This window comes from Girardinichthys multiradiatus, chromosome 12 (genome assembly GCF_021462225.1).
Source record: "Girardinichthys multiradiatus isolate DD_20200921_A chromosome 12, DD_fGirMul_XY1, whole genome shotgun sequence".
NCBI lineage: Eukaryota > Metazoa > Chordata > Actinopteri > Cyprinodontiformes > Goodeidae > Girardinichthys > Girardinichthys multiradiatus.
The window spans coordinates 3654124-3678595 of NC_061805.1; the positions used below are offsets into that span (position 1 = coordinate 3654124).

The 24472-nt window shown below is 39.3% G+C and overlaps 1 protein-coding gene across 3 annotated transcripts in view; it reads right to left on the reverse strand.

Annotated features, from left to right (window-relative positions):
- The window catches only part of LOC124878388 (nuclear receptor subfamily 6 group A member 1-A), a 156470-nt gene extending 132235 nt beyond the window's left edge, over positions 1 to 24235 (reverse strand). For 2 of the 3 annotated variants that reach the window (XM_047382310.1, XM_047382309.1), the window contains exons 1-2: positions 24107 to 24235; positions 22307 to 22608 (exon numbers count right to left, since the gene is read on the reverse strand). In XM_047382310.1, coding sequence (XP_047238266.1) covers positions 22307 to 22373 — 67 coding nt within the window. In that variant the 5' untranslated portion in view covers positions 22374 to 22608; positions 24107 to 24235. Of the gene's footprint in view, positions 1 to 12463; positions 12666 to 22306; positions 22609 to 24106 lie in introns of those variants that run through there. The other variant, XR_007040746.1, reaches the window with a different exon arrangement.
- Positions 24236 to 24472: the final 237 nt, after the last annotated feature.

A 24472-nucleotide genomic window follows, 5' to 3' on the forward strand; every position in this document is an offset into this window, starting at 1 on the left:
TAACAAACTACACTTTAAAGCCCAGCTTCCAATGTGACACAAAAGAAGAACACTTGGGCAGTACCATTTTACACTAATATATCTGCACATCCCAGATTCCAGGGTTCTAACGAGGTCATTACAGTCACAAAACTTACACACATGTACAAAGTTTGTGATCAGACAATGAAGATGGACTATAACCTCGGGTGAGAAAAGGTCAAAAAAACAGGTCTTTAGTTGTGTGACATCAGCTCTCTGCTCAATCAATCATTCTTTCCCACTTGCAAGATGGATGAGAGGAAGCAGAGCTACAGATAGATCATTGTTTTCACTGCAGCAGCAGCAGGACATAATGAATCCCATGCTTGCTGAGAGGTCAGAGTAGAGAAGGTTTCTTTACCCCTTGGGCACCACTTTATCCCCCTGCCCCCTCCAATAAAGACATCCATGCATGACAGTAAGGAGTTTCAGTTTGCTTCAGACAGTCTTAGAGGAACAGATGGGGTTATAACAAAGTGAAGAGGGGAGATGTTGCCGCTAGTAATGCGACCACCTGGCTGTGATAAGACTAAAGCTGGATAAGCTTGTTGCTATCAAAGCTCAACACATGTTAAAACAAATGTTTAGGAGTCAAAGAATACATTTTTAATAGTAAAGTTCAATTAGACCCTGGAGTAAATCTTAAGCAAAATAAGAATTTTCTGGTAAATCTGAATATAAACTTAAACTGCTACTTGATGACGAGATGCTACATCTTTGGTCTGCAGAACTGTATTCAAATACATAGGATTGAATAAATCCAAATAAAGATAAAAGGTGTTTGAGAAGAAGGGTTACTCTTAAAACAGAAATGGGTTTAGGATTAGAAAGTGTTGACCAGGTGATGAAGCATAGAGATGGTAGAATCGTCTCGGTCAATTTCTATGTACTGTAGTTCTATGCTCCTCCTCAGACACATCAGCGTCATCCCCCCCCCCTTTTTCTGCGGCTTTATAAACTAACTCATGTTAGAGGGAATAAATGGTTACTGGTGTTAATGAATAGAATAGTATTAGTATAGTTAGTAATACAGTTTGTAAATAAATGCACCATTAACGTCAGTATAAGCTGCATTGCACTTAAAAACTACTTTATCCAAGTCCTTAATGTAGCTCTACTTTGGACCTTAGAAACACACACTACAAGCAAATGGAAACTACAGGAACGGTCCTATCCTCTGGCAGCTACTGGCTAACTAGCAGCTAATTTAGCAGCATGTTTGCAATCTTGGTCTGCTTTTTCTGCTTAACTCGTTACCACTTTTTCAGATCTACTGTATTGGTTTACTTTTGGCAGAGCAGTCATAATGACAGGACGGGGTGCGCATCCATTTTCTAGCGTCAGCCCAGCAAACCTTAGTAAAAGCATTAACCATGTACAAAGAGCTCATAACTTAATTTAGTGGTCTTCTAATCTAAATAAAACAGCTTGCAGTATCCTCTCTGCAATATTAATATTAATATTCCTGTTATGGCTGATAACTGATACCTATGATATTATATTTATATTTCCCTAGCCTATCGACACCGTGAAAAAATGATCACACTGCTAACATTGCTTCTCTTCTTCAGTTAAACATCCCACAATCCTTTGCTGCATCACAATCACTGGCACATCACCAAACAAAAACCACATGGCCACCGAAAACCAATGTGTGCAATATCGCAATTGCAAAGGACTGCTTTGAAATTTGGTTGAATACTATATTTAAGTGTCATGGATTCGCGTCTTGCATGTTGATAGTACATTTGATCAACTCGATGGACTCTAACCCCAATACCTGGTGTATGTTTCTTTAGTGGCTTAGATACTGAATCTCATGAACAGTGGTGGAGACATTGCGTACTGATACTAAAAAGAAAAGGGTAGAAGGAATGAAGGTTAATCAGAATCAATATCGTCTTCATAATTTTAAGTACTATTATGGTAATTATATATTTTCCCGAAATTGTGCAGCCCTAGTTTTAGTAATAGAAACTAATTTACTCAAAAAACAAGTGCCTAAATGGTTAAATGAGAAAACAAATTGTTTTGCAAAAAGCAACAGCAAGAAACAAATAGCTATTGGATGAATGCTTAAAAACCATGAAACAGAATCAAAGAATTGTGACAAAGAATTGAAGGATGTTGCCTTGCCTGTGTTTTTCACTGAATCCCTATATGAATAAATCTGCCCATGTCTTAACAGTCAGTCAAGACAATCAAAAGCAGCTGGCGACAACAAAGGAACTTACAATACATCCTGAATAACAAAATCCAGTATTAACCCTTTTACAAATAAATGTTATTAATGAATCAGTTCTATAATTCTGAGTCCTGATCAGCAGTCTGCCTTTAGGCTAAGAACAACTTGCAGCCTCAGGGTGCACACTATCACTATAAGATTTGGCAGATTGTGATGGAACTCAAGAGTAGACTAAACAGGCAGCTTTGCTGTCATTTGTTGACCTGAGCATTTGACCCTTGACCTTGTTGTGTAACACGGCACAGCACCGCAGATCCACGTGTCAGTGCTGTCATACCCAGTGTTTCGGACTGACGAAAGCATGTTGTCATGCGGTGCTGGCCTAATGGTGCCATTCAAGTTCACGAAGCAACACCTCACTAAATTAGCTTTCCTAGAAGTGCCGATGGCAAAACCTTCAGTAGACAAACATTATTTATTTAATGTAGTTTGAAATGTCTTCATCGTGGACTATACAAGACTAACCAAAAACCCAGTTTATTTTTCAGGTATTTGGTATCTTTTCATCGCAAGAGACGAAACCCAAAACCTTCTACTAACTAGCAAAGAAAGCAAAACTCCACTTTGGACCCCTAAAAGCATAAACAAAAACTTTCTATAAAAATAATGTACTCGTACTCATCGTCTTCTGCTTATCCGAGACCGAGTCGCGGGGGCAGCAGACTCGGCAGAGACGCCCAGACGTCCCTCTCCCCAGACACCTCCTCCGGGGGGAGCCAAAGGCGTTCCCAGGCCAGCCGAGAGACATACAGGTCCTTCTAAAAATATTAGCATATTGTGATAAAGTTCATTATTTTCCATAATGTCATGATGAAAATTTAACATTCATATATTTTAGATTCATTGCACACTAACTGAAATATTTCAGGTCTTTTATTGTCTTAATACGGATGATTTTGGCATACAGCTCATGAAAACCCAAAATTCCTATCTCACAAAATTAGCATATCATTAAAAGGGTCTCTAAACGAGCTATGAACCTAATCATCTGAATCAACGAGTTAACTCTAAACACCTGCAAAATATTCCTGAGGCCTTTAAAACTCCCAGCCTGGTTCATCACTCAAAACCCCAATCATGGGTAAGACTGCCGACCTGACTGCTGTCCAGAAGGCCACTATTGACACCCTCAAGCAAGAGGGTAAGACACAGAAAGACATTTCTGAACGAATAGGCTGTTCCCAGAGTGCTGTATCAAGGCATCTCAGTGGGAAGTCTGTGGGAAGAAAAAGTGTGGCAGAAAACGCTGCACAACGAGAAGAGGTGACCGGACCCTGAGGAAGATTGTGGAGAAGGGCCGGTTCCAGACCTTGGGGGACCTGCGGAAGCAGTGGACTGAGTCTGGAGTAGAAACATCCAGAGCCACCGTGCACAGGCGTGTGCAGGAAATGGGCTACAGGTGCCGCATTCCCCAGGTCAAGCCACTATTGAACCAGAAACAGCGGCAGAAGCGCCTGACCTGGGCTACAGAGAAGCAGCACTGGACTGTTGCTCAGTGGTCCAAAGTACTTTTTTCGGATGAAAGCAAATTCTGCATGTCATTCGGAAATCAAGGTGCCAGAGTCTGGAGGAAGACTGGGGAGAAGGAAATGCCAAAATGCCAGAAGTCCAGTGTCAAGTACCCACAGTCAGTGATGGTCTGGGGTGCCGTGTCAGCTGCTGGTGTTGGTCCACTGTGTTTTATCAAGGGCAGGGTCAATGCAGCTAGCTATCGGGAGATTTTGGAGCACTTCATGCTTCCATCTGCTGAAAAGCTTTATGGAGATGAAGATTTCATTTTTCAGCACGACCTGGCACCTGCTCACAGTGCCAAAACCACTGGTAAATGGTTTACTGACCATGGTATCACTGTGCTCAATTGGCCTGCCAACTCTCCTGACCTGAACCCCATAGAGAATCTGTGGGATATTGTGAAGAGAACGTTGAGAGACTCAAGACCCAACACTCTGGATGAGCTAAAGGCCGCTATCGAAGCATCCTGGGCCTCCATAAGACCTCAGCAGTGCCACAGGCTGATTGCCTCCATGCCACGCCGCATTGACGCAGTCATTTCTGCAAAAGGATTCCCGACCAAGTATTGAGTGCATAACTGTACATGATTATTTGAAGGCTGACGTTTTTTGAATTAAAAACACTTTTCTTTTATTGGTCGGATGAAATATGCTAATTTTGTGAAATAGGAATTTTGGGTTTTCATGAGCTGTATGCCAAAATCATCCGTATTAAGACAATAAAAGACCTGAAATATTTCAGTTAGTGAGCAATGAATCTAAAACATATGACTGTTAAATTTTCATCATGACATTATGGAAAATAATGAACTTTATCACAATATGCTAATATTTTGGACCTGTAGTCCCTCCAGCGTGTCCTGGGCCTCCTCCTGGTGGGACGTGCCTGCAACACCTCCCGAGGAAGGCGTCCAGGAAGCATCCGTTATAGATGCCCGAGCCACCTCAACTGGCTCCTCTCGATGTGGAGGAGCAGCGGCTTTACTCCGAGCCCCTCCCGGATGGCCGAGCTCCTCACAACTATCTCTAAGGGAGTGCCCGGCCACCCTACGGAGGAAGCTCATTTCAGCCGCTTGTATCCGGGATCTCGTTCTTTCGGTCATAACCCAAAGTTCATGGCCATAGGTGAGGGTAGGAACGTAGACCGACATTAAAAATAATGTTTGAGGTCATTATAACTAGGGATGGGTACCTTTCATATTTGAACCGATATGATACCGATACGCGGTACCTGGGAATCGGTATCGGTATTCAATGGTACCAATTTTAGGTACTTTTGCGTGTGTCTATGTGGTAATAGATGTTCATTTGTTTAATAATAAAATTTCAAAAATTTTAAATTTAACATATTTATTTCTCAATATATAAACTTTAATGAATATATCAAAACAACATCCAGCTGTTTGTATTGTAACATCCCAGTCGTTTCAAACATTTCTTCTTTCTTGTTGCTGGCTGCAGACGACGAGTTGCAGGCGTGCTAACGATGCCGAATCCAGGAGTTGTAGGAGTTGCAGGAGTTGTAGCCTGAGTCTGGCGAAATTGTGCACTCTTCAGCCTTGAGAAAAATCTTGTGCTTAATCCAGGTGCTTCCTCAGATTAGAAGTTTCCCTGCCGCTGGCCTTGCACTTCGGAAAATCACCCACTTTTCCACTCCCTCAGTGTCACAATGATGCGTTTAGGTATCGAAACATGGTACTGTTGAAATTTACGTGAATAGGTACTCTGTAGTACTGACGGAATTCAGTCGGTACCTATAAATACCGAATTCTGCACCCATCCCTAATTATAACAATAAGAGGCTAGTTCTCCATCTGATCACCCAAAGCTAATTGATGAACTTTCTTAAATTGCACTTTAGATACTCAGTCATGGATGACACAGCTTTCTTCAGCTCATTCTGGAAAAAAATAAAATAAAATTACTAATTGGTACCAACTGATCTTCAGAGAGAGAAACCTACTGTAAACTTCTGAGCTGTGAGAACAAACCCATCGGCTCAAATTAAAAATTTTATTAGCACTGATTACTCTAAATGCTCTGCTTTCTAGTCTTCCTACAACAAAAATAGCCCCTCTACAACACCGGCACTGTTCAGCTGCACAAATGCTGAGAAAAAGAAAGCACAAATCAATTTTAGGGTCTCTGCGCTGACCCAACCTGTACCTTTTAGATGTAAGTAAGTAAAGTAAAGAGTACAAACTCACAGTGAGGAATGATTTTTCTAACCCCACCCTGAGTTGTACTTCTCAACAAGTTTGTCCTCGACTTGTTTGGAGAGCTTCATTGTGTGATGCCTCCTGCTTGGTGGTGTTTCAGCCTCTAGGACCTTTTAGAAAATGTGTGTTTAAACTAAAAGATCATATGATGTTAGATTGCACACAGGTGGACTCCATTCAAATTATGTGACTTCTGAAGGTAACTTGCTACTCCAGAACTATTGAGGGGCTTCGTCTGAAAGTGCATGGGTACACATATATTAAAGATATTTTTCTCATTTCACTTCATCAACTTAAGACTACTTTATTCAAATCCAATACATAAAATGAGATTTAAGAAACAATTAAATAAGAGGTGGGAAGGTAACAAGACACTGTAGGCTTCTTTTTTGTCTTCTAATCATTATCATTAAGAGAACTGTGTTTCCTCAGTCCTTCAAACCAACATCTCCGTTAACGAAACACTTCAGCACCTTTTTTTCCTTTTCCATGCTACGCCTCGTTTATCTCCTAGTTTCTTTGTGTTGCCCTCATGTATGAAATGTGCTCTAAAAAAAGAGTGACTGTCTGATTGATCTTTTCATTATATTTGATCAAAGAACAAATGATGGTTATAAGTGAAGAAAGTAGATTTAGTTGCTAGTGTCAATTCAGTTTTGTTGGGGATGTTTTTATTGGGTTGGGGAAGATGGTGTATGCCCTCCATTTAAAAAGGAGGGCATATCCATGTCATGAACTTGTAGTTATAAGGAAACCTTCATGGAAAAAATAACGGAAAATATTTTAACAGTTGTTGAATATTTCTTCCACCTTTTAGATCATTATTTCATATTTTGCTACAAAAAATAAGCCATTAGAGATAAAGCTAAATTGGTTAGCGCCTTTAAAACATCAAACAGCAGATGCATTTTTGGTTGTGTAGTCATTGTAGGTACACATCTAGTCAACATTAACAGTGTTGATCCTGATGTGTGACTGGGCTCTGGGTCACGCTGTGGTCAGAGAGGTGGGGGTGGAGGTGGAGTAGGGACTCTATCACCACCACTTGACATGCTCAAAGGAGCAACTTCTCTTTCATCATACCAGGGGTCAGAGTTTTATTGCCACACAGAGCCAGCCAGCATATAGCACTGAGCAAACTCAGGCCTACAGGAGTCATCTGATTATAATTATCTCACAAACAGAGCAGAAACTGTCCCCATCAGCTGGACATGTCCATGCAGCCAATAGACATTTCACATTCTCACACAACAAAGCGGGTACAGTCATACGACCCTAATATTAATCTGATCTTTGAGGAAATTGGAAAGTTCCCAGAACTTGGACAAATTCAGGAAAATGAATTTATTTTTAAATCTTGTTTTACTTTTATCATTTTTGTGACATTAAACCACATACTACTGACCTGGTTTTGAACGAGTGATCAAAGGAAATGCTCATTGTCAGGAGAAAAACTAACTTTTAATATAACATTTCATTAATTAATTAATTACAACTCTAAAATAATGTACAACTTTAAAACCTGATTACTGAGCCCTATTCCACATGGTGTTCTGGATACTGAAGTTAATAAAACCAGATTAAACTATGAGAAAAACCCAAAAATAGAGTTAGAATACATTTATATTTTTATTAAACTGCTGGGTGAACTCTTTATCAATAAAATAAAGATGCAATGATATAAACATAAGTTACTATTTAAGATTACCTAAGAAATTGGTTTGGGGGTGAAATCAGATACTTTTCAACTTGATCACATAACCTACCCCCAGCCCATAGGAAACACAAAAGTCTGATCCTTTTTCCAATCAGTAAACACAACGCTGGACCAAAGGTTCACGGTGGAACAGAAGAACATCTTCTCTCAGCTACCACCTCAGTATGGAAGTGGTAGCTGAGAGAAGATGGCTGTTAGATAACTGTTTTTCAGTATCAATGAAGCCAGAAGAAGCACACATATGAACTACATTTAAGCAGGGGTTGAGACCTCAGCAGATAACATGAAGGCCAGACATATTAAAGCAAGGATGCTGCGTTTTATCAATTTAAGCTTCTGTCTGAACTCCAAAATGTTGGATCTGAAAACAATGGCAGCCTTTCATAAATCTCAGAGTTAAGGTAATGGAATGTAAATGGAGACTGTTGTTCATATTTAGAAATGTTGACCTGCCCTGTTGCCCTGTTATAAAACAATAGTGAATCCCCTCTTTAAGCCAGCACCTCTCTCACACACACAGAGTGTTGCATTGCCTCTGCTCTAAACATACATGATTAATCACTGTTCCCCTCAGCAAGGCTAAAAAAAGTCTTTAAAATCTTTATTTCTTTTTTTAATCTTTTTTATTATAATTTATGCAAGGAAATGACTAGCAGCTAAAATTGTCTGATCTAGGGTTGGGCATTTGCTTAAGGTTATCATGGAAAAAAAAGTTCTTATTTAATGTCACAATGGTAAACTATAATTGATGTTGTCTGCAAACCCCAAAACCTGACAGGTTTGTCCAGTGTTGTTTTTAAATGAGCACCAATTACAATATTTGAAAATATATTTTATTGTAATTATTGTGGAATATTTAGCAGCACCCCTTTTTTGTGTGTATTTGTGTTTGTTGGGCTCTTACTGAATGCAGTGAGAGCCCAGTCACATGTATTGTATAAAGATGATGATGGCAATGAATTCCTACATACCTTTTATTGTCACTGTCATCGTTATGACAATAGATGTCACAAACCTTCTTTAACACCCATCCCTGCTTTGATCTGGTCATTTCTGGGTTTGTGCTAGGGTTGCACAATGTCAGGAAAATGTGGAATTGCCATACTAATACTGAAGATTTTGCCACTGACATTGATTATGATTATTCAATACTTTCCTTACACTTTCCTTTATGATCGATCGCACAATGTCCCCACCACTGACTTGTAGCTTCAGTATCTCCTAGTAAAAAAAAAACATCAGATGTGAACATAATGGACAAAGTCCATCCAGCTGTCCAAATATGTTATCAATATGCAGAGTGTGAGGTGTCGGACCACATACAACATCCAAGCAGTCCATTTGGATCGCATTACACACACTCATACTGTGATGGCGCTTGTTATTCGATATATTGTGCAACTTTTGTTTGTGCTGATAACAATTGGAAAATAACAAAAATAAGAGAAATTTGTTATTTTACAATCTCAAGCTCTATGTGCCTTTTTTGTTGACTGTAAAAAGATTGCCTTGCCTGCTGCTCAGTCTTATCTGCACACACTGCAATAACCAGCTACTGACAGCAGTTTTTAGTCTTCTGAGTATGAAGGATTTTATTTTACATGCGTACCCACCGTAGATCAATGCTTGCCGTTTCTCCTCCAACTGAAATCAAGCTTTTTTTGATTCTTTACATGACTGCAGGCCCTACACTACATACCAAGTTCAGTGTTTTATAGCTGCCTATAAACTCATCCTCCATCCAAATTCAAACTCAAACAGAAGACATTTATTGCCTCTGGCTTGGCTACGTGATGAATATCACAGAAGCCTAACAAACGTCAAACTGGCAGATCAGCATCATTGTGTCATGATATCCCACCCCCTTCCATACACCACGACATAATACAGGTCCTTCTCAAAATATTAGCATATTGTGATAAAGTTCATTATTTTCCATAATGTCATGATGAAAATTTAACATTCATATATTTTATATTCATTGCACACTAACTGAAATATTTCAGGTCTTTTATTGTCTTAATACGGATGATTTTGGCATACAGCTCATGAAAACCCAAAATTCCTATCTCACAAAATTAGCATATCATTAAAAGGGTCTCTAAACAAGCTATGAACCTAATCATCTGAATCAACGAGTTAACTCTAAACACCTGCAAAAGATTCCTGAGGCCTTTAAAACTCCCAGCCTGGTTCATCAATCAAAACCCCAATCATGGGTAAGACTGCCGACCTGACTGCTGTCCAGAAGGCCACTATTGACACCCTCAAGCAAGAGGGTAAGACACAGAAAGAAATTTCTGAACAAATAGGCTGTTCCCAGAGTGCTGTATCAAGGCATCTCAGTGGGAAGTCTGTGGGAAGGAAAAAGTGTGGCAGAAAACGCTGCACAACGAGAAGAGGTGACCGGACCCTGAGGAAGATTGTGGAGAAGGGCCGATTCCAGACCTTGGTGGACCTGCGGAAGCAGTGGACTGAGTCTGGAGTAGATACATCTAGAGCCACCGTGCACAGGCGTGTGCAGGAAATAGGCTACAGGTGCCGCATTCCCCAGGTCAAGCCACTTTTGAACCAGAAACAGCGGCAGAAGCGCCTGACCTGGGCTACAGAGAAGCAGCACTGGACTGTTGCTCAGTGGTCCAAAGTACTTTTTTCGGATGAAAGCAAATTCTGCATGTCATTCGGAAATCAAGGTGCCAGAGTCTGGAGGAAGACTGGGGAGAAGGAAATGCCAAAATGCCAGAAGTCCAGTGTCAAGTACCCACAGTCAGTGATGGTCTGGGGTGCCGTGTCAGCTGCTGGTGTTGGTCCACTGTGTTTTATCAAGGGCAGGGTCAATGCAGCTAGCTATCAGGAGATTTTGGAGCACTTCATGCTTCCATCTGCTGAAAAGCTTTATGGAGATGAAGATTTCATTTTTCAGCACGACCTGGCACCTGCTCACAGTGCCAAAACCACTGGTAAATGGTTTACTGACCATGGTATCACTGTGCTCAATTGGCCTGCCAACTCTCCTGACCTGAACCCCATAGAGAATCTGTGGGATATTGTGAAGAGAACGTTGAGAGACTCAAGACCCAACACTCTGGATGAGCTAAAGGCCGCTATCGAAGCATCCTGGGCCTCCATAAGATCTCAGCTGTGCCACAGGCTGATTGCCTCCATGCCACGCTGCATTGAAGCAGTCATTTCTGCAAAAGGATTCCCGACCAAGTATTGAGTGCATAACTGTACATATTTGAAGGTTGACGTTTTTTTGTATTAAAAACACTTTTCTTTTATTGGTCGGATGAAATATGCTAATTTTGTGAGATAGGAATTTTGGGTTTTCATGAGCTGTATGCCAAAATCATCTGTATTAAGACAATAAAAGACCTGAAATATTTCAGTTAGTGTGCAATGAATCTAAACTATATGAATGTTAAATTTTCATCATGACATTATGGAAAATAATGAACTTTATCACAATATGCTAATATTTTGAGAAGGACCTGTATAGTCATAGTGGCATAGGGCTTCCCCTCTCTGCAGGGACTGAGCAAGCAATAAGCCACCCCAACCCTGCAGCTCATGGATCAAGTGGAGGCTGTAAATACTTTGCTAGGTTATGTTGAGGTCAGCAGAGAATAGTGCCAATAACGCTTAAGCGAACATCTTACTGTCCCTGGTCATTGTAAATAGCACTTACCTGCCACTTTCCCCCCATGTGTCACAAGCCCCCCACCCAACCCCACACACAATAACAACAGAGTTTCTACACTGAAAATAGAACATATAAATTGATAAACATTTAGACTGACATTATAGGTGGAACAATTACATAAATATTTTATATTTATGTAATTTTATATCATTAAATATTTTTGGTTTCACATATTTTGCAAAGACTGTTGCGTCCTTGTAGATCTAAGTACAATGAGACAAAACAACAAATATAAAGTTTTTTTTAATTTGCCTTATACAGTGCAATACAGTAATGAATAAGAAATAAATGACTATAATCTTCATGGATCTCATTGCTGGCCTCCCTTGTCATTGTTACATCACCATGTGACCTCCATCAGCCCGAACTCATACATCTGTTGCAAAGAAGAAGAAGCCAAAGTATCAAGGACATTTAGCCTTTAAACCTCTAGGCCAGATGAGACTACAACACTGCCCATAATTGCTTTATTTAAAGTTAAAAGTTCAAATTTACATTTTAAAAGGAATATATCAACATTTGTATAACTTTTTGATACTTGTATACATATTTATGATCAAAATATATAAAAATGCATGAAAGAAATAAAGCGAGGGACACACAGCCGAGAATGCAGCACTGCATTAAGGTTGTCGAAGAGAAATGCCGTTACATCTGGAATTTTGACATGGATAACACATTTAATTCCTAAAGTTCTAATCAGCACTGACACACCATTCAAACTCCAAAACTCTGTCTACTGTTTGTTTTCTCTCAACAGCATGTTGTTTGATTCCAGAAAGTCACTTCAAACTAATGTTTCACATCAATGAAACATTGTCCTTCATTTGTCCTTCATTTGGCTCAGGCACAAAGAAAACAAAATGAGCCAATGGTGCAGCTAATTGTTATGAATAAATAAGGAAGAGGATCATTGATTGAGTTAATGCAATCTATGGTCATCAGCAGATGTTTTGTCCTGACTGAGGACAAATAAAAAGTAAAATCCATGATAAAAGAAATCTTGTTCTAACCAGATTCATTTTACACTTAACAGCTGCACTTGCCTCATTGGTCTAGATGTTTACACCCTGTTTAAGCCATCTGTTTTAACCGTGGCATGAAACGTGTTGTGTAATCATCCTTGAGCCTTGTTTTGTTCTATCCGTTAAATCCAAGAATCCTCTTGTTAAATAACACAGGGGCAAAACGTGTCTCCAACAGATTTTCATTTTGGTTGGTACAGAGAAATCCATTCTGCCTATCAGAGCTGTAACGAAACACAAAAAACACACAGTTTTGGTACGTTCCCCAGTTTTAAAGTCACAGTTCAGCATAATTTTCATTCACTTCAATCGGCCCCGGGCACGGTGAGTCGATCATGGCTCAGTGATGTCTGCTCTGTTGCACTCATGTGTTGGCTAGGGCGTCGTCGCACAAGGACGTTGCCTTGCCGTCGCGGCCCCCTGTGTGGTGGGGGCGGGATGCGGCAGAGGGTGCTTAGAGCGGGGTTGTGTGTGGTGCTCGCACTGTGTGGATATGTCTTCATCTGCTTTTCGGGGGTGGAGCTCTCTTGTGGAAATGTGCCCCTGAAAATGGTCAATGTTGAATCTCAAAACCCAAATCCCAAACTTATTTGGGATTGCAATATTATGAGTTGTAGGCATTAACTTAACCTTTAAATTCTAAACGCTCTCTATGTAATCCAGCATTGTGGGGTGTGCTACACAAACAAGTCTGATTCAAGGAGGCCCAGCTCACAACTTTCAGAGAGTAAAGGTTCTGCAACTGACGGCTCAGTGCCAGATACCACAGCAGACATTCACATCTCTAATTAGGTCTAACGTTCACCAGGTCTGGCCTGTTATGGCTCTCCACAATATTAGCAGTGTGTCCATAAGGCTACAGCTGATTAGTGCATCATGTAAATCACGTTTCGTCTTTTTTTAAAACAGTATTAAGATCGATGACAGCATTTTGGTACACCCAGTTGTTTTTTAAATGTATTGTCATAGAAAACATTATTCACAATCTTGAAATACTTTATGATTCTGAAAAACAACTTGGATCTGTGCCTATTTTACTTTGAATTCAAAGTATAATTCTATGAAAAGGAACTGCTGGACCATGAGCTTTAGAAAGAGCTATGGCAACTGTCGACTATATCAATAACATACATGTAAATTAATAATATGATTGGGTGGGGACTTCTGATTATGGTCTCTTAGTGAGAAGGAGCATGTGCGTATGGCTCGCTGTTGAATCCTTTAAATTAATCTGTAAAGTTATCAAATAAACACAGTTACATCTGTTTCTTAACGCATGAACCTTTACTGGACACCATGCCACCGAAAAATGTTAAGCCTGGCCAACAACCAGTTAAAGCGGCTTCACTATGGAGCTAGCGCGGATATGGCTAAAGCTAACAACACAATGCTGGATACCTCAGAAGACCAACAGTGATATTCTTATGGCAATTTGCCTGCTGAAAGAAGACATGAACAAACAGTCTTCTGATATGCTGAAAGCAGTAAACGAAATTCAAGGGGATATCCAATCATTTTCACAAAAAATTGGGGAGACAGAGGAGCGAATCTCACAGGTAGAAAACAATGCAATCCCCCCCAAACCAAAGTTAAGAATCTGGAGAAAACAGAGGAGATGTTATGTGACAGAGTGGCAGAACAGGAGGACAGGAGCAGGCGCTCCAACTTGAGGCTGGTGGGACTACCCGAAAAATCAGAGGGCTCGGATTTGTGTGGATTTCTGGAGAAATGGCTTCGAGAGGCACTAGGTGAAGGTTTCTCCTCTCCTCATTTCATGGAGAGAGCACACAGGATCGGACCCGTAGACTCTAAATCCATATCACCGAGGGTGATAATAACGTTTTTGAGCTACCGGGACTGGGAGACAGCTTTTAGAACAGCCAGGAAGGTGAAGATTTGCTACAAGAATCAGCGTGTAACCTTTTTCCCCATCTTTTCGACTGAGACACCTGTCGGCATCAATGGAGCTTTGATGGAGTGAAAGGCTTTGTGTATTAAATATGCGGTACGGCATACTGTATCCTGCCCATCTGATCATAACACACAATGACAAACGTTGGGTGTTCAAATCAGTCACAGAAGCTAAAAAATATACTGAGGGATTAAGTCTCCGGGTCAGGGATGGCTCCAAGACCTAAAAATTTTTTTTTTCTTTAAATGCTCTTCACCTCCTCTTCTTCTTTCTTTTTTCTACATGGAACATTGACCATAAGGGACATCCAACTGAATGTTCAGTAAGTTGCGTTTCTGGTGTCAAAATTACTTGTTGGCATGATTCTTACTAGTAACTGAGTGCTTAAGTGAGTGTAGTGTTTGTTTTCATATACAATGCTGTTATTTATTCACTACGCATGGTGTGCCTGATAAGTAGATTTAACAACAATCTTTTTTTTTTTTTTAAAGACAAATTTGGTCAAAACATTTTTTCCTTTGCCAGCCAGCCCACGTGTGGCTACAGACATGTTTGCAGGTTAACACCTTACTCATTCTTTGGATGAAACATTACAGATAACCCAGGTTTGTTATTCAGAAGGGGTAAACTACACATTTTGTTTGGGAAAATGTGTGGGGAGTTGGGATTTAGGCTCACTTTGGATGAACTGCTTTTGAGACAGTTACATGACATGAGTGAAAACCGGAAGAGACCACTATTAAACTTCTTATTTTATCCATTTACATTTCCAATGCCATAACTGATGTCTGACGGTTCTGTTATGAATATAACGAGCTGGAATGTTAGAGGCCTAAACAAAATGGTTAAGATTAAACAAGTGCTGGGCAGAATTACACAGATGAAAACTACAGTGTGTTTCCTACAAGAGACATACTTGATAGATAAGGATGTAAATAAAATTAGATCTTGGTGGCCTGGTCAGGTGTTTTCCTCTAGTTTTTCAAGTCATGCCCAAGGAGTCATAATACCTATTCACAAGGCAATTCCATTTGTATTGAGGGATAAATACCTTGGCCTATCCAGAAGATTTATTATACTTAGTGGGACAATAGTTTCAACATTGGTCAATTTGGTATGTTTATATGCCCCAAATGGGGATGATTTAGCCTTCTACCAACATCTTTTTTAACTATGTCAGCTTATAATGGCCATTTCATAATGGGTGGAGACTTTAATTGTGTTAAATCCCGCAATAGACCGGTCAAATAGCTCTGACATGTCTCACCAACAGGCTAGAAAAACGATTGAAAAATTCATAAAAGACCTTAATTTGGTGGACGTTTGGAGACGGTTCTATCCTAATAAGACTTAGTACTTGTGTTTTTGTAGCACCTATAATACTTACTCAAGATTGGATTTCTTTCTGGTCTCCTCTGGTCTGGTATCTATGGTCCAAAATTGTTGGTACGAAGCTATACCGCTCTCTGACAATGCCACAATTGTCTTATCCCTTAAATTTCCAAATTATTGCTCCTCTCTACTCCCATTTCAATTTGAAGCTAAGTGGTTGAAGTCTGTAGAATTTGAAGACTTTCTTGAAGAGAAAATCAATGAGTATTTTAATACAGATCAAACTAGTGTATCCATAAAATGGGAAGCTTTCAAGGTTTACATAAGGGGGGAAATAATGAGCAACACAAAACATAAATCTAAAATTCATTTAAGCAAAACGAAAGACATTGAAAAACAAATCAAAGAAATGCAGGACCAGCTATATCATAGTTATGACAGTGATAAATAAAAGGATGCTTCTTCTTTTAAAATCCGAATATAACAAACTCACTACCAATAAAATAGCAACTAGTTTACTATGGTTGAAACAATCCTACTATGATTAGTGTAAGAAAGCAGGAAAAGAGGCTAAAACAAAATACAAACAAACTGAGCCATCAATTCGATAGTACTGTAGAATGGGCAGACTTTATTGGATCCAAAAAGTATGAACGACACTTTTGAAAAATATTGTGAAAATTTATATAAATCTCAATACCCAGACAACACAAACAAACAGGATCAATTTCCTGACCAAATTTCCTACCTTGTCAGAGGAGACTAGAAAAGCTCTAGATGGAAAATTATGCATTCAAGAGCTTAAAGTGGCACTTAGTCGCATGAGAATTGGTAAAGCCCCAGGTCCTGATGGTCTACCAATTTAACTTTATAAGAGATTTCCAGATAAATTACTGCCACACCTTTTAATGAGGCTTATGAAAGGGGCATTCTACCTCCATCATTGCGATTGGCAACCATTTCTCTTTTGTTAAAGCCAGGCAAATCTCCAACAGAAATGGACTCATATTGAGCCATTTCGTTGATGTCATGTGACACCAAAATATTATGCAAGTCTTTGGCCCTGAGGATTGAGTCGCATATTCCTAAATTCATTTCAAATGACCAAAATGGAGAGAAAGGAGTTACCTTTTTGAGACCCTTAAGAGATTTGGGCTAGGGGAAAAATATCTGAAATGGATTCAGTTACTACAGAACCAGTAGCTCAGGTCACTACAAATGGCCAGTCATCAAGACCTTTAAAACTCAGAAAAACTGCAGATCGACACAACAGGGATGCCCATTGTTCCCTCTTTTTTTTTTTTTTTATTTGCCATTGAATCACTTGCTATGACAATACATAAATCCCCTGACATCACTGGTATTGAAATTAGAGCCATAGAGCACAGAATATCTCTCTTTGCGAATGAGGTTGTTTTCTTTTTGGCTAATCTAGGAAAATCTGTCCAGGCAGTCTATCATAATTAAAAGAAATTTGGGGAATTTCCAGGGTATAAAGTTAACAAAAGAAAAGCTCCCTATTACTGGTGAACAAAAATAATTCTCCAATTCAAACACAATTTAAATGCACTTGGGAAGGTTTTACATACCTAGGAATTAAAATTAACCCAGATATAAAGAAAATAGTTTCTACTAATTATGATCCGTTTTTGCAAAACCTGTTTGAATCCTTGGAAAGATGTAATGAGATGGTCCGTATCAATATTATCAAAATATCTATTCTTCCAAGGTTCTTATACCTTTTTTCAGTCAATCACTCTACATATACCAGCTTCCTTGTTTTCCTCCATAAATAAAACCTTTACCAAATTTATATGGAACAAGAAATGCCCCAGATTTCGCCTCTCCTTTTGTATTTGCCATATGACCGTGGTGGGTTGCTGTACCTAATATCAAGTTGTATTACTGGGCAGCTCAACTCTGTACTGCTATAAGTTATTTTTCTACTAACGATGCGCCTGGTTGGACACATATTGAGAACAATACATTAATGCTACCCTTGAAATCCTATACTGCAAAAATTAAACAACTGTTAAAAAACATAAATAATCCCTTTTTCAGAAATACTATATCAATTTGGCACCATTCACATATTGCTATAAGTGAGGTACCTGAGATCTCATACTTGCCACCTATTTGGGGGAATAGCAGATTCAAACCTGGAAGAGCAGACATGGGGTTTAGAAGTTGGATGAATAAAGATTTGAACAAAATTGGGGATCTGTATAGAGAAGGACTTTTGATGTCCTTTGAAAAATCAATGAACAAATTTGGCCTACCCAAAAAACATTTTTTAAGTATCTACAGATTAGATACTTAAAATCTACTGCTGAACCCTCACTCTCTCCTATAAAGAATATAGCTGTTTACCATCATCAGAGTAGAGGTCTACATTCCAATTTTTACAAAAATCATACCTCTAGCTTCAAAAGAAAATAGCCTTTCATATTTACAAGCATGGGAGATTGATCTACAAACAGAAATTTCTGAAGATGATTGGAATAACTCCTGCCTATTGGCGCAAACGCAAACCATTAATACAAGGTTTAGATTGCTACAATACAAATGGTTATTCAGAACACATATCACTCCTGTAAAACTTCACCATTTTAATTCAAATATTCCTGATGTCTGTGTTAAATGTAGAACAGATAAGGGCACTCTCCTTCATTGTATGTATACAGACCTTCAGAATTTTTTAAAGGAAGTTATTGTGTTTATTTCTTGTTTGATCAAATATAATATGCCAATGGACTGTAAGCTCTGCCTACTACACATCTTCCCTGATGGTTTTAAAAAAACCTATAATGAGAAGGATGCTTGTTAGCTTTTGCCTTTACAGGCTAAGCTTGTGATCACTCTGAAACGGAAGGACACAGAAAGACCAAAGATAAACCAGAGATAAACCAATTGATCACACTAATCTCTAACAACCTGGCACTGGAGAAATTGATTTATGTAGCAAAGGGGAAACGTAGGCACTTTGATAGCACCTTCTTAAGTTTTGTTAAAAACTGTAATATGTAAATGTCATTTATTGTTTGGAGATAAACTGAGCTCTGGGTTTTGGGTGGGGGTGGGTTTATAATGTGTTGAATTATTATTGTTTTCTTGTATGTTGTTCTTGGTATGTTTGAAAAACAAAAAATCCCATTAAAAACAATTGTGAAAAAAAATAATATGGTTGGGTAGTCTCCAATGTTTGTTCATCATTAGGACCTCTCCAGAATATACAGTGTAAAATATTTATGTCTGTCCAGAAAGGCTTGTAATGTCATCTTATTACTCTGTCATTTTCTTAAATTAAATAACTTAATTCTTGAGATATGTGTGTTTATGAGCCAAAGCAACATTAGAAGATACATTAACAACCTTATTTCATGTGAGCTCATAAAGAGCCTGGCCCAGAGTCCAAGTCTGAGTAAAAGCAATATCTGAACCACTGTTAAGGTGTCCATTATTTTTAAGCAGAGTTTTAGTATTTGCTAAGGATTTTACTCAAAGAACGGCCCCTTTGTTGAACTTGTTCCACAGTACATATCTCTTGTTGGATTTGTGTCAAACTAATCACTAATCTGATGCCTGTGAGACATTAAACTGCAATTCTACTGGCCCTTCAGTGACAGAATTCCAAAGACAAGAAGAAAACCTGATGTGATGGATTACATCTGCCTGTTTGCCCCAACTCCCTATACTACTCCCCCCACCATCAGCTGCAAGAGAAACCCACTCCCATTCTACTGTACCGGTCTTCATTCAATCATCACAGCAGGGGGAGAGAAGGAAAGTGCGGGGGTCACATCCTGTCCTTGTCCCACTCACTGCCTGCTGCCCTCCTCACCCTGTCCCAAGGGACAGGACAGACCCTCACCGGCACCATCGGAGCCACAGCAGTACTTCTTTCAGCCTATGCTCTCTGCTTGTGCCAACCTGTACACACCCCCTGGATGAGTTCCACACAAATACTAAACCTACACCAAACCTGTCTTCCTGCTTTATTCCTACACTGCCTTCAGAGACATCTAAATTGGCACACTTCACAGCACGTTATGTGTTGTGTCTGTAGGGATCAATATAAATTAGGTCCTCTCTAAAATGTGGTTATGTGGAGACGCTGAGCAGAGCTGGAGTTGGCCAGAGCTTTAAGCTGCTTTTGTTTCTTCTGAACAATAGTGGATGATGGTAAACAGGCCTGAGCAGTCAACATGGTGAGGAAAGCATTTTCCTGATCTCAACAACTGGAGCAAGTCTTTGCCGGCGTGGCTCACTCACTCTCTCTAACTTAGCCAGTAAACAGTCAGGAAAGGGGAATGATTTCTAAGGTGACATCTTCAGTTACTTCCTTCAGAGTTGGAAAGCTATAAATGTTTTTACAATTCAATGAGGGAGAAAGGAGAGAAAGAAACATAGAAACTTTCCAGAATTATTTCCCTCCGCCATTTTTAGGATATTTAGTAACCTTTTCAGTATTATGTATTTAGAACAAAAGAAATTCAAACATAAGTCTGAATATGTACAGTTAAATTTAAAATACATACAATTAAAATAAAAATAAATGTTTTCATGACCAGTTTCCCTAAAGCTAGCATAGTTCCCCTATATTTTCGATGATTAAGAATGACAAAAAAATAATATTCTGCCAATATTATTTTCTGAGCTTAGTTATTTATTTTTAAAATTTAAAGGCTGCAAGTAGATTACCTTCAGATGGTTTTGTTTGCTGTTCAATTAATGAAGATATTAACTTGTTTGTGAAATTTCGATAAATGATAGAAAATGGCTTTTTCACTCCTGGTCAAAAACTGAAGAATATTTTTGTAATTACCAGGGTTCCTACAAATGTTCCATTTCAAAATGTATACTTTTCCAGACTCACATTTGCCATTTTTTCCAGCAGTTTTGATAACATTTTTATTGCCCTATACATCCAACAAATTATAAGAAAACATAATTCTGATTCCATCTTCCACTGCACCAAAAGGCCATTTCACTACTTTTCTGGAACCTGAACCAAATTAGATAAGCTCTATAGATCAATAGTGATCACATTTAGGCTTTTTAAATCTGAGCTTGATCATCTTACATCTAATGCAGATTGTTTAAAGCAAAATTTGGGATGTGTTTACACATTTATTTTGTACATAGCATTAAAAAAAAACAGGAGCAGTAACTCTTTATTTGGCAAACTGCACTTATAATTTGAAGATCCCAGGGCTGATTTAAAATCCTGATGCAGGGCAGTGTAGTGACAGTCGACGCAATCAGTAAAATGAGTGGACATTTATTTTATTTATGGGCTATTTCATGTGAATAAAAACAAAAAGTATTCAATCAGCTGGCTTAAAAAGTAAGTTTTGACGTGGCAATTTAGACAGATTAAAACAATCTAAATACAAATATAAATGTAAAAAGCTCCTTTTTTAGGAAAGTTTAAATTTTTTGATAGTGAAATGATGGAATAAAAGAAGTTTACAAACGCATACATTATTCCACAGCATTCCATACCTAGAAAATTGTCAAATCAAACTCCGGACTTTAAAGAATGCCTAGGAACCCAGTTTTAATGCAAAGTTAATTAGGAAAGAAATGTTTGAGTACAAAAAATGCACCATATAAAAAACAACAAAGCTATTGTTAAAACAATTGTTAAAAATGCATTGGGTTGAATTTTATCTTCCTTACATTATTAATTAAATGTATATGACCAAACCTGCATTGTTTTATTTATTTATAATTATTTAATTTTCTTTCAACCTTAAGTGGCGCCAGAGCACCATCACTGTGTTCAGGGGGGGCAGGTTTGGGGGGACTTTTAATCTTGGATGTGACGATAAATTGTCTTCCCAGCATGAGGGCTCGAAATGGAACTGGCGCCTGCTGCAAAGTGCTGTGGGGCTCAGTTTGGGTCTGGAACAGGCCGATATCACCGAACAATATCCTATGAAGAAGCAATAAATCTTCGAGGCGACGTGAAAGAAGATGGAGAAGAGGAGACGTTTTTTCTCTCTCCGACAGTAATCCAGTGCCATCCGAAAAGCTGAAGGCAGGAACCCGCTGTAGAAACATGTGAAATTCTACCAGCTAAGAGCCGGTACCGGTTCCTCTGTCCCCTCCATGTCAACCCTTTTCCCATTCGGTCCGGGTTTGGGCGACTAACAAGCAAATGGCTGCAGGGCCTTCTCAAGTTCAAAAGTTCACATTTTACGATCTCCTCGGGCTTGACTGACCACCTCCAAATAAAAACATTCCGACCTCTGTTCCCAGCAGCTCCAGCATTCACACACACAGCTCAACAAGCAAGTAAACACACACACACACTTCTTGGAATAATAAACCAAATTCATTCTTCTCCTCCTGGGTAACAAACCAACTCATGTCTATAATTTTACTCTTTAATCAGAAAATAGTTCAATAATTTCCCTTCGCGAGTCTAAAGTTCATCATAACTGTTAAACCAGTTCGGGGAATGCAGCTTTAATTTCCCTCAGCAACAGTTTGCAGCGGTTCTTGCAGAGGCTGTCCAGGAAATGCTCAGCAGCAGTAGCAGTAAGTGACTCACTGAGTGAGAGGGTCACCAAACATGCAGCCATGTGTTTGTGTGGAGGCGCTGTGCTAACCTACCGTTCACCGACTTGGCGTTGTTTCTCTCCGGGTAGTCGAATCCATTCGTCCTCTTCTCTATCTCCATCCTCCTTCATGAGCTGGTCCGGAGTCAGTACAGCGTCGCCCCTCACCGCCACACAGCAGGGGGTGGTGGGTGGGGGGGGGGGGCTGACAGTAATGATGTTGCTCTGAAGTGAAACAAGCTGTTCTCAGCTTTGCTGTGTCACCGCTCGGACCGCGGTCCCATGCCTTTCAGCAAACTGGTTCCAGTCAACAGGGAATTACTGGATCCACACCCCCCTGAATGGTGCGTTTGAGGTCTGAAAAGAGGGCGGAGTTCAGTGGCCTGGATGCTGAATTAAAGCTTGGTTTAATGTTAAGTCCGAATGCATGAGAGAAAATAAATGCCATACCTACAGATGCGAAAATGTAATTGTTTTAAGTTTGCTGTAAACCGACTAACTCAAAATGATGATGGGTTTTTGTCTCAGAAAACTCTAGTCAAAATTAAAATACTGTGCATAATTGGAGTTAATATACTGTAATATCCACCAAATAACAGCGCAGGTTTTGGCAAACAGTCATTTTATTGATTACAGGATGGGTCGGCCGTAACCACCCCAACAACTAGCAGCTCAGCCGCCTGGAAGAACACCTCCGAGCAACCCCAGACTGACTAAAAAAAAACCTTAACAGCCGCGTCTAACCGGAACTCCCTCCCTTCTTCTACGCTCCCCTTCCTACTCTCCCTCCACCTTAAAGAACTGTGGGAAACTAGCACATCTCAACAGTGTAACTTATACGGGGTCGCTACAATATCTTTTCAGTTAACGTCTATAAACAGAGTAAACTAAGCGCAGGCGAATTTACAAATTTTTCTCACACTACTTCATTTAAACTGCAACACAAATGTAAAACTGTGTCAAACCAGTTTTAAAGTAGCTGAGTTGTGAGATGTTCTTGTTTATGGGCCTTTTTTTGTATCTCCTGATTAACTGGAAGGCTGGCCTATCGCCCTTTGGGGATTGTGGGAAATTAAGTTTTGTATCCTTCCCACCCAACTGTTAACCGACTGTAACCGACTACAACTGATGAATGCATTAACTAGTGGCTGCTTAAACTTTCATGTCTCCCAGAAGGACTTGTCTGGAATTTCGTGTATGTATCTGTTGAATATCATTAGAGAAGGTATGTTTTGGAATTGTATTCAGTTGAGCTGAGAGAATAAAACAAAGATGTGTAGCGTCCTCTGCTGGATTATTTACTATGTCCAACTGTGCTTTAAATCACCTTATACAGAAGAAACCAAATTTTTTTGCACCACTGGAAAATATGGATAGTCGTTAACAAAACCACGGATGTTGTCTGTACCTCTAACAATCCCTTCAGAGTAAATGTAACTGATATTGTTTGGTTTTTGAAAGCTGATTAGTTTCTGGGAACTTCCCACTAGTAATCCATGATTTCCTGTTCATCTGGGGTATAAATATGACTCGACACAGCCAGTGGTCACTAGCCTGGACGAGGACTAATATTTATCTTGCAACACACACAGTTAATACGATTCTAAGGGGGTTATACATTTTCAGAGCTTTTCATTAAAGAACTGCAGAAAATAGTGCAATAGTGGGTTCATCCTCTAGATGCTATCTACATGCCAAGTTGTCTAGGGGCATGGCGGGAAAAAGCATCTCTGTCCTACCATAACCAACATAAACATGTGGAGCATGTTTCAGTTTCAACTAACTGAAAATGGGTGGTAGGTCTTTTAGCAGGATAAAGTATCCCAAATACATGGCATAATTAACAATGGCTCACCAGACACAAATCAATCCTTCTTCCATCCCCATCTCAGTCCACTAGAGAAAACCTTTGAGCTGAGCTGAAGGCAAGAGAGCATCAGAGAAAACTCAGAACTCTGATGTAGAGATGCAAAAAATTGTTGATGTTTGAATATATAACTGAAATATTTAAACTGAACTTTTGTTTTGCCAATAGATGGCACATGGCTGGATGTTTTTACCATGTATTGTCCCCCTTTTTGTCATTTTTAAATGGTTTGATTTTGCTCAAAATGGAGTGTCATGTAATTAATAAGCTATATATCGTATACAGTTAATCACTGTTTTGGGGCTTTAACGACATTAACAATTTTTATTAGCAAGCTCTATCTGACAATTGCTT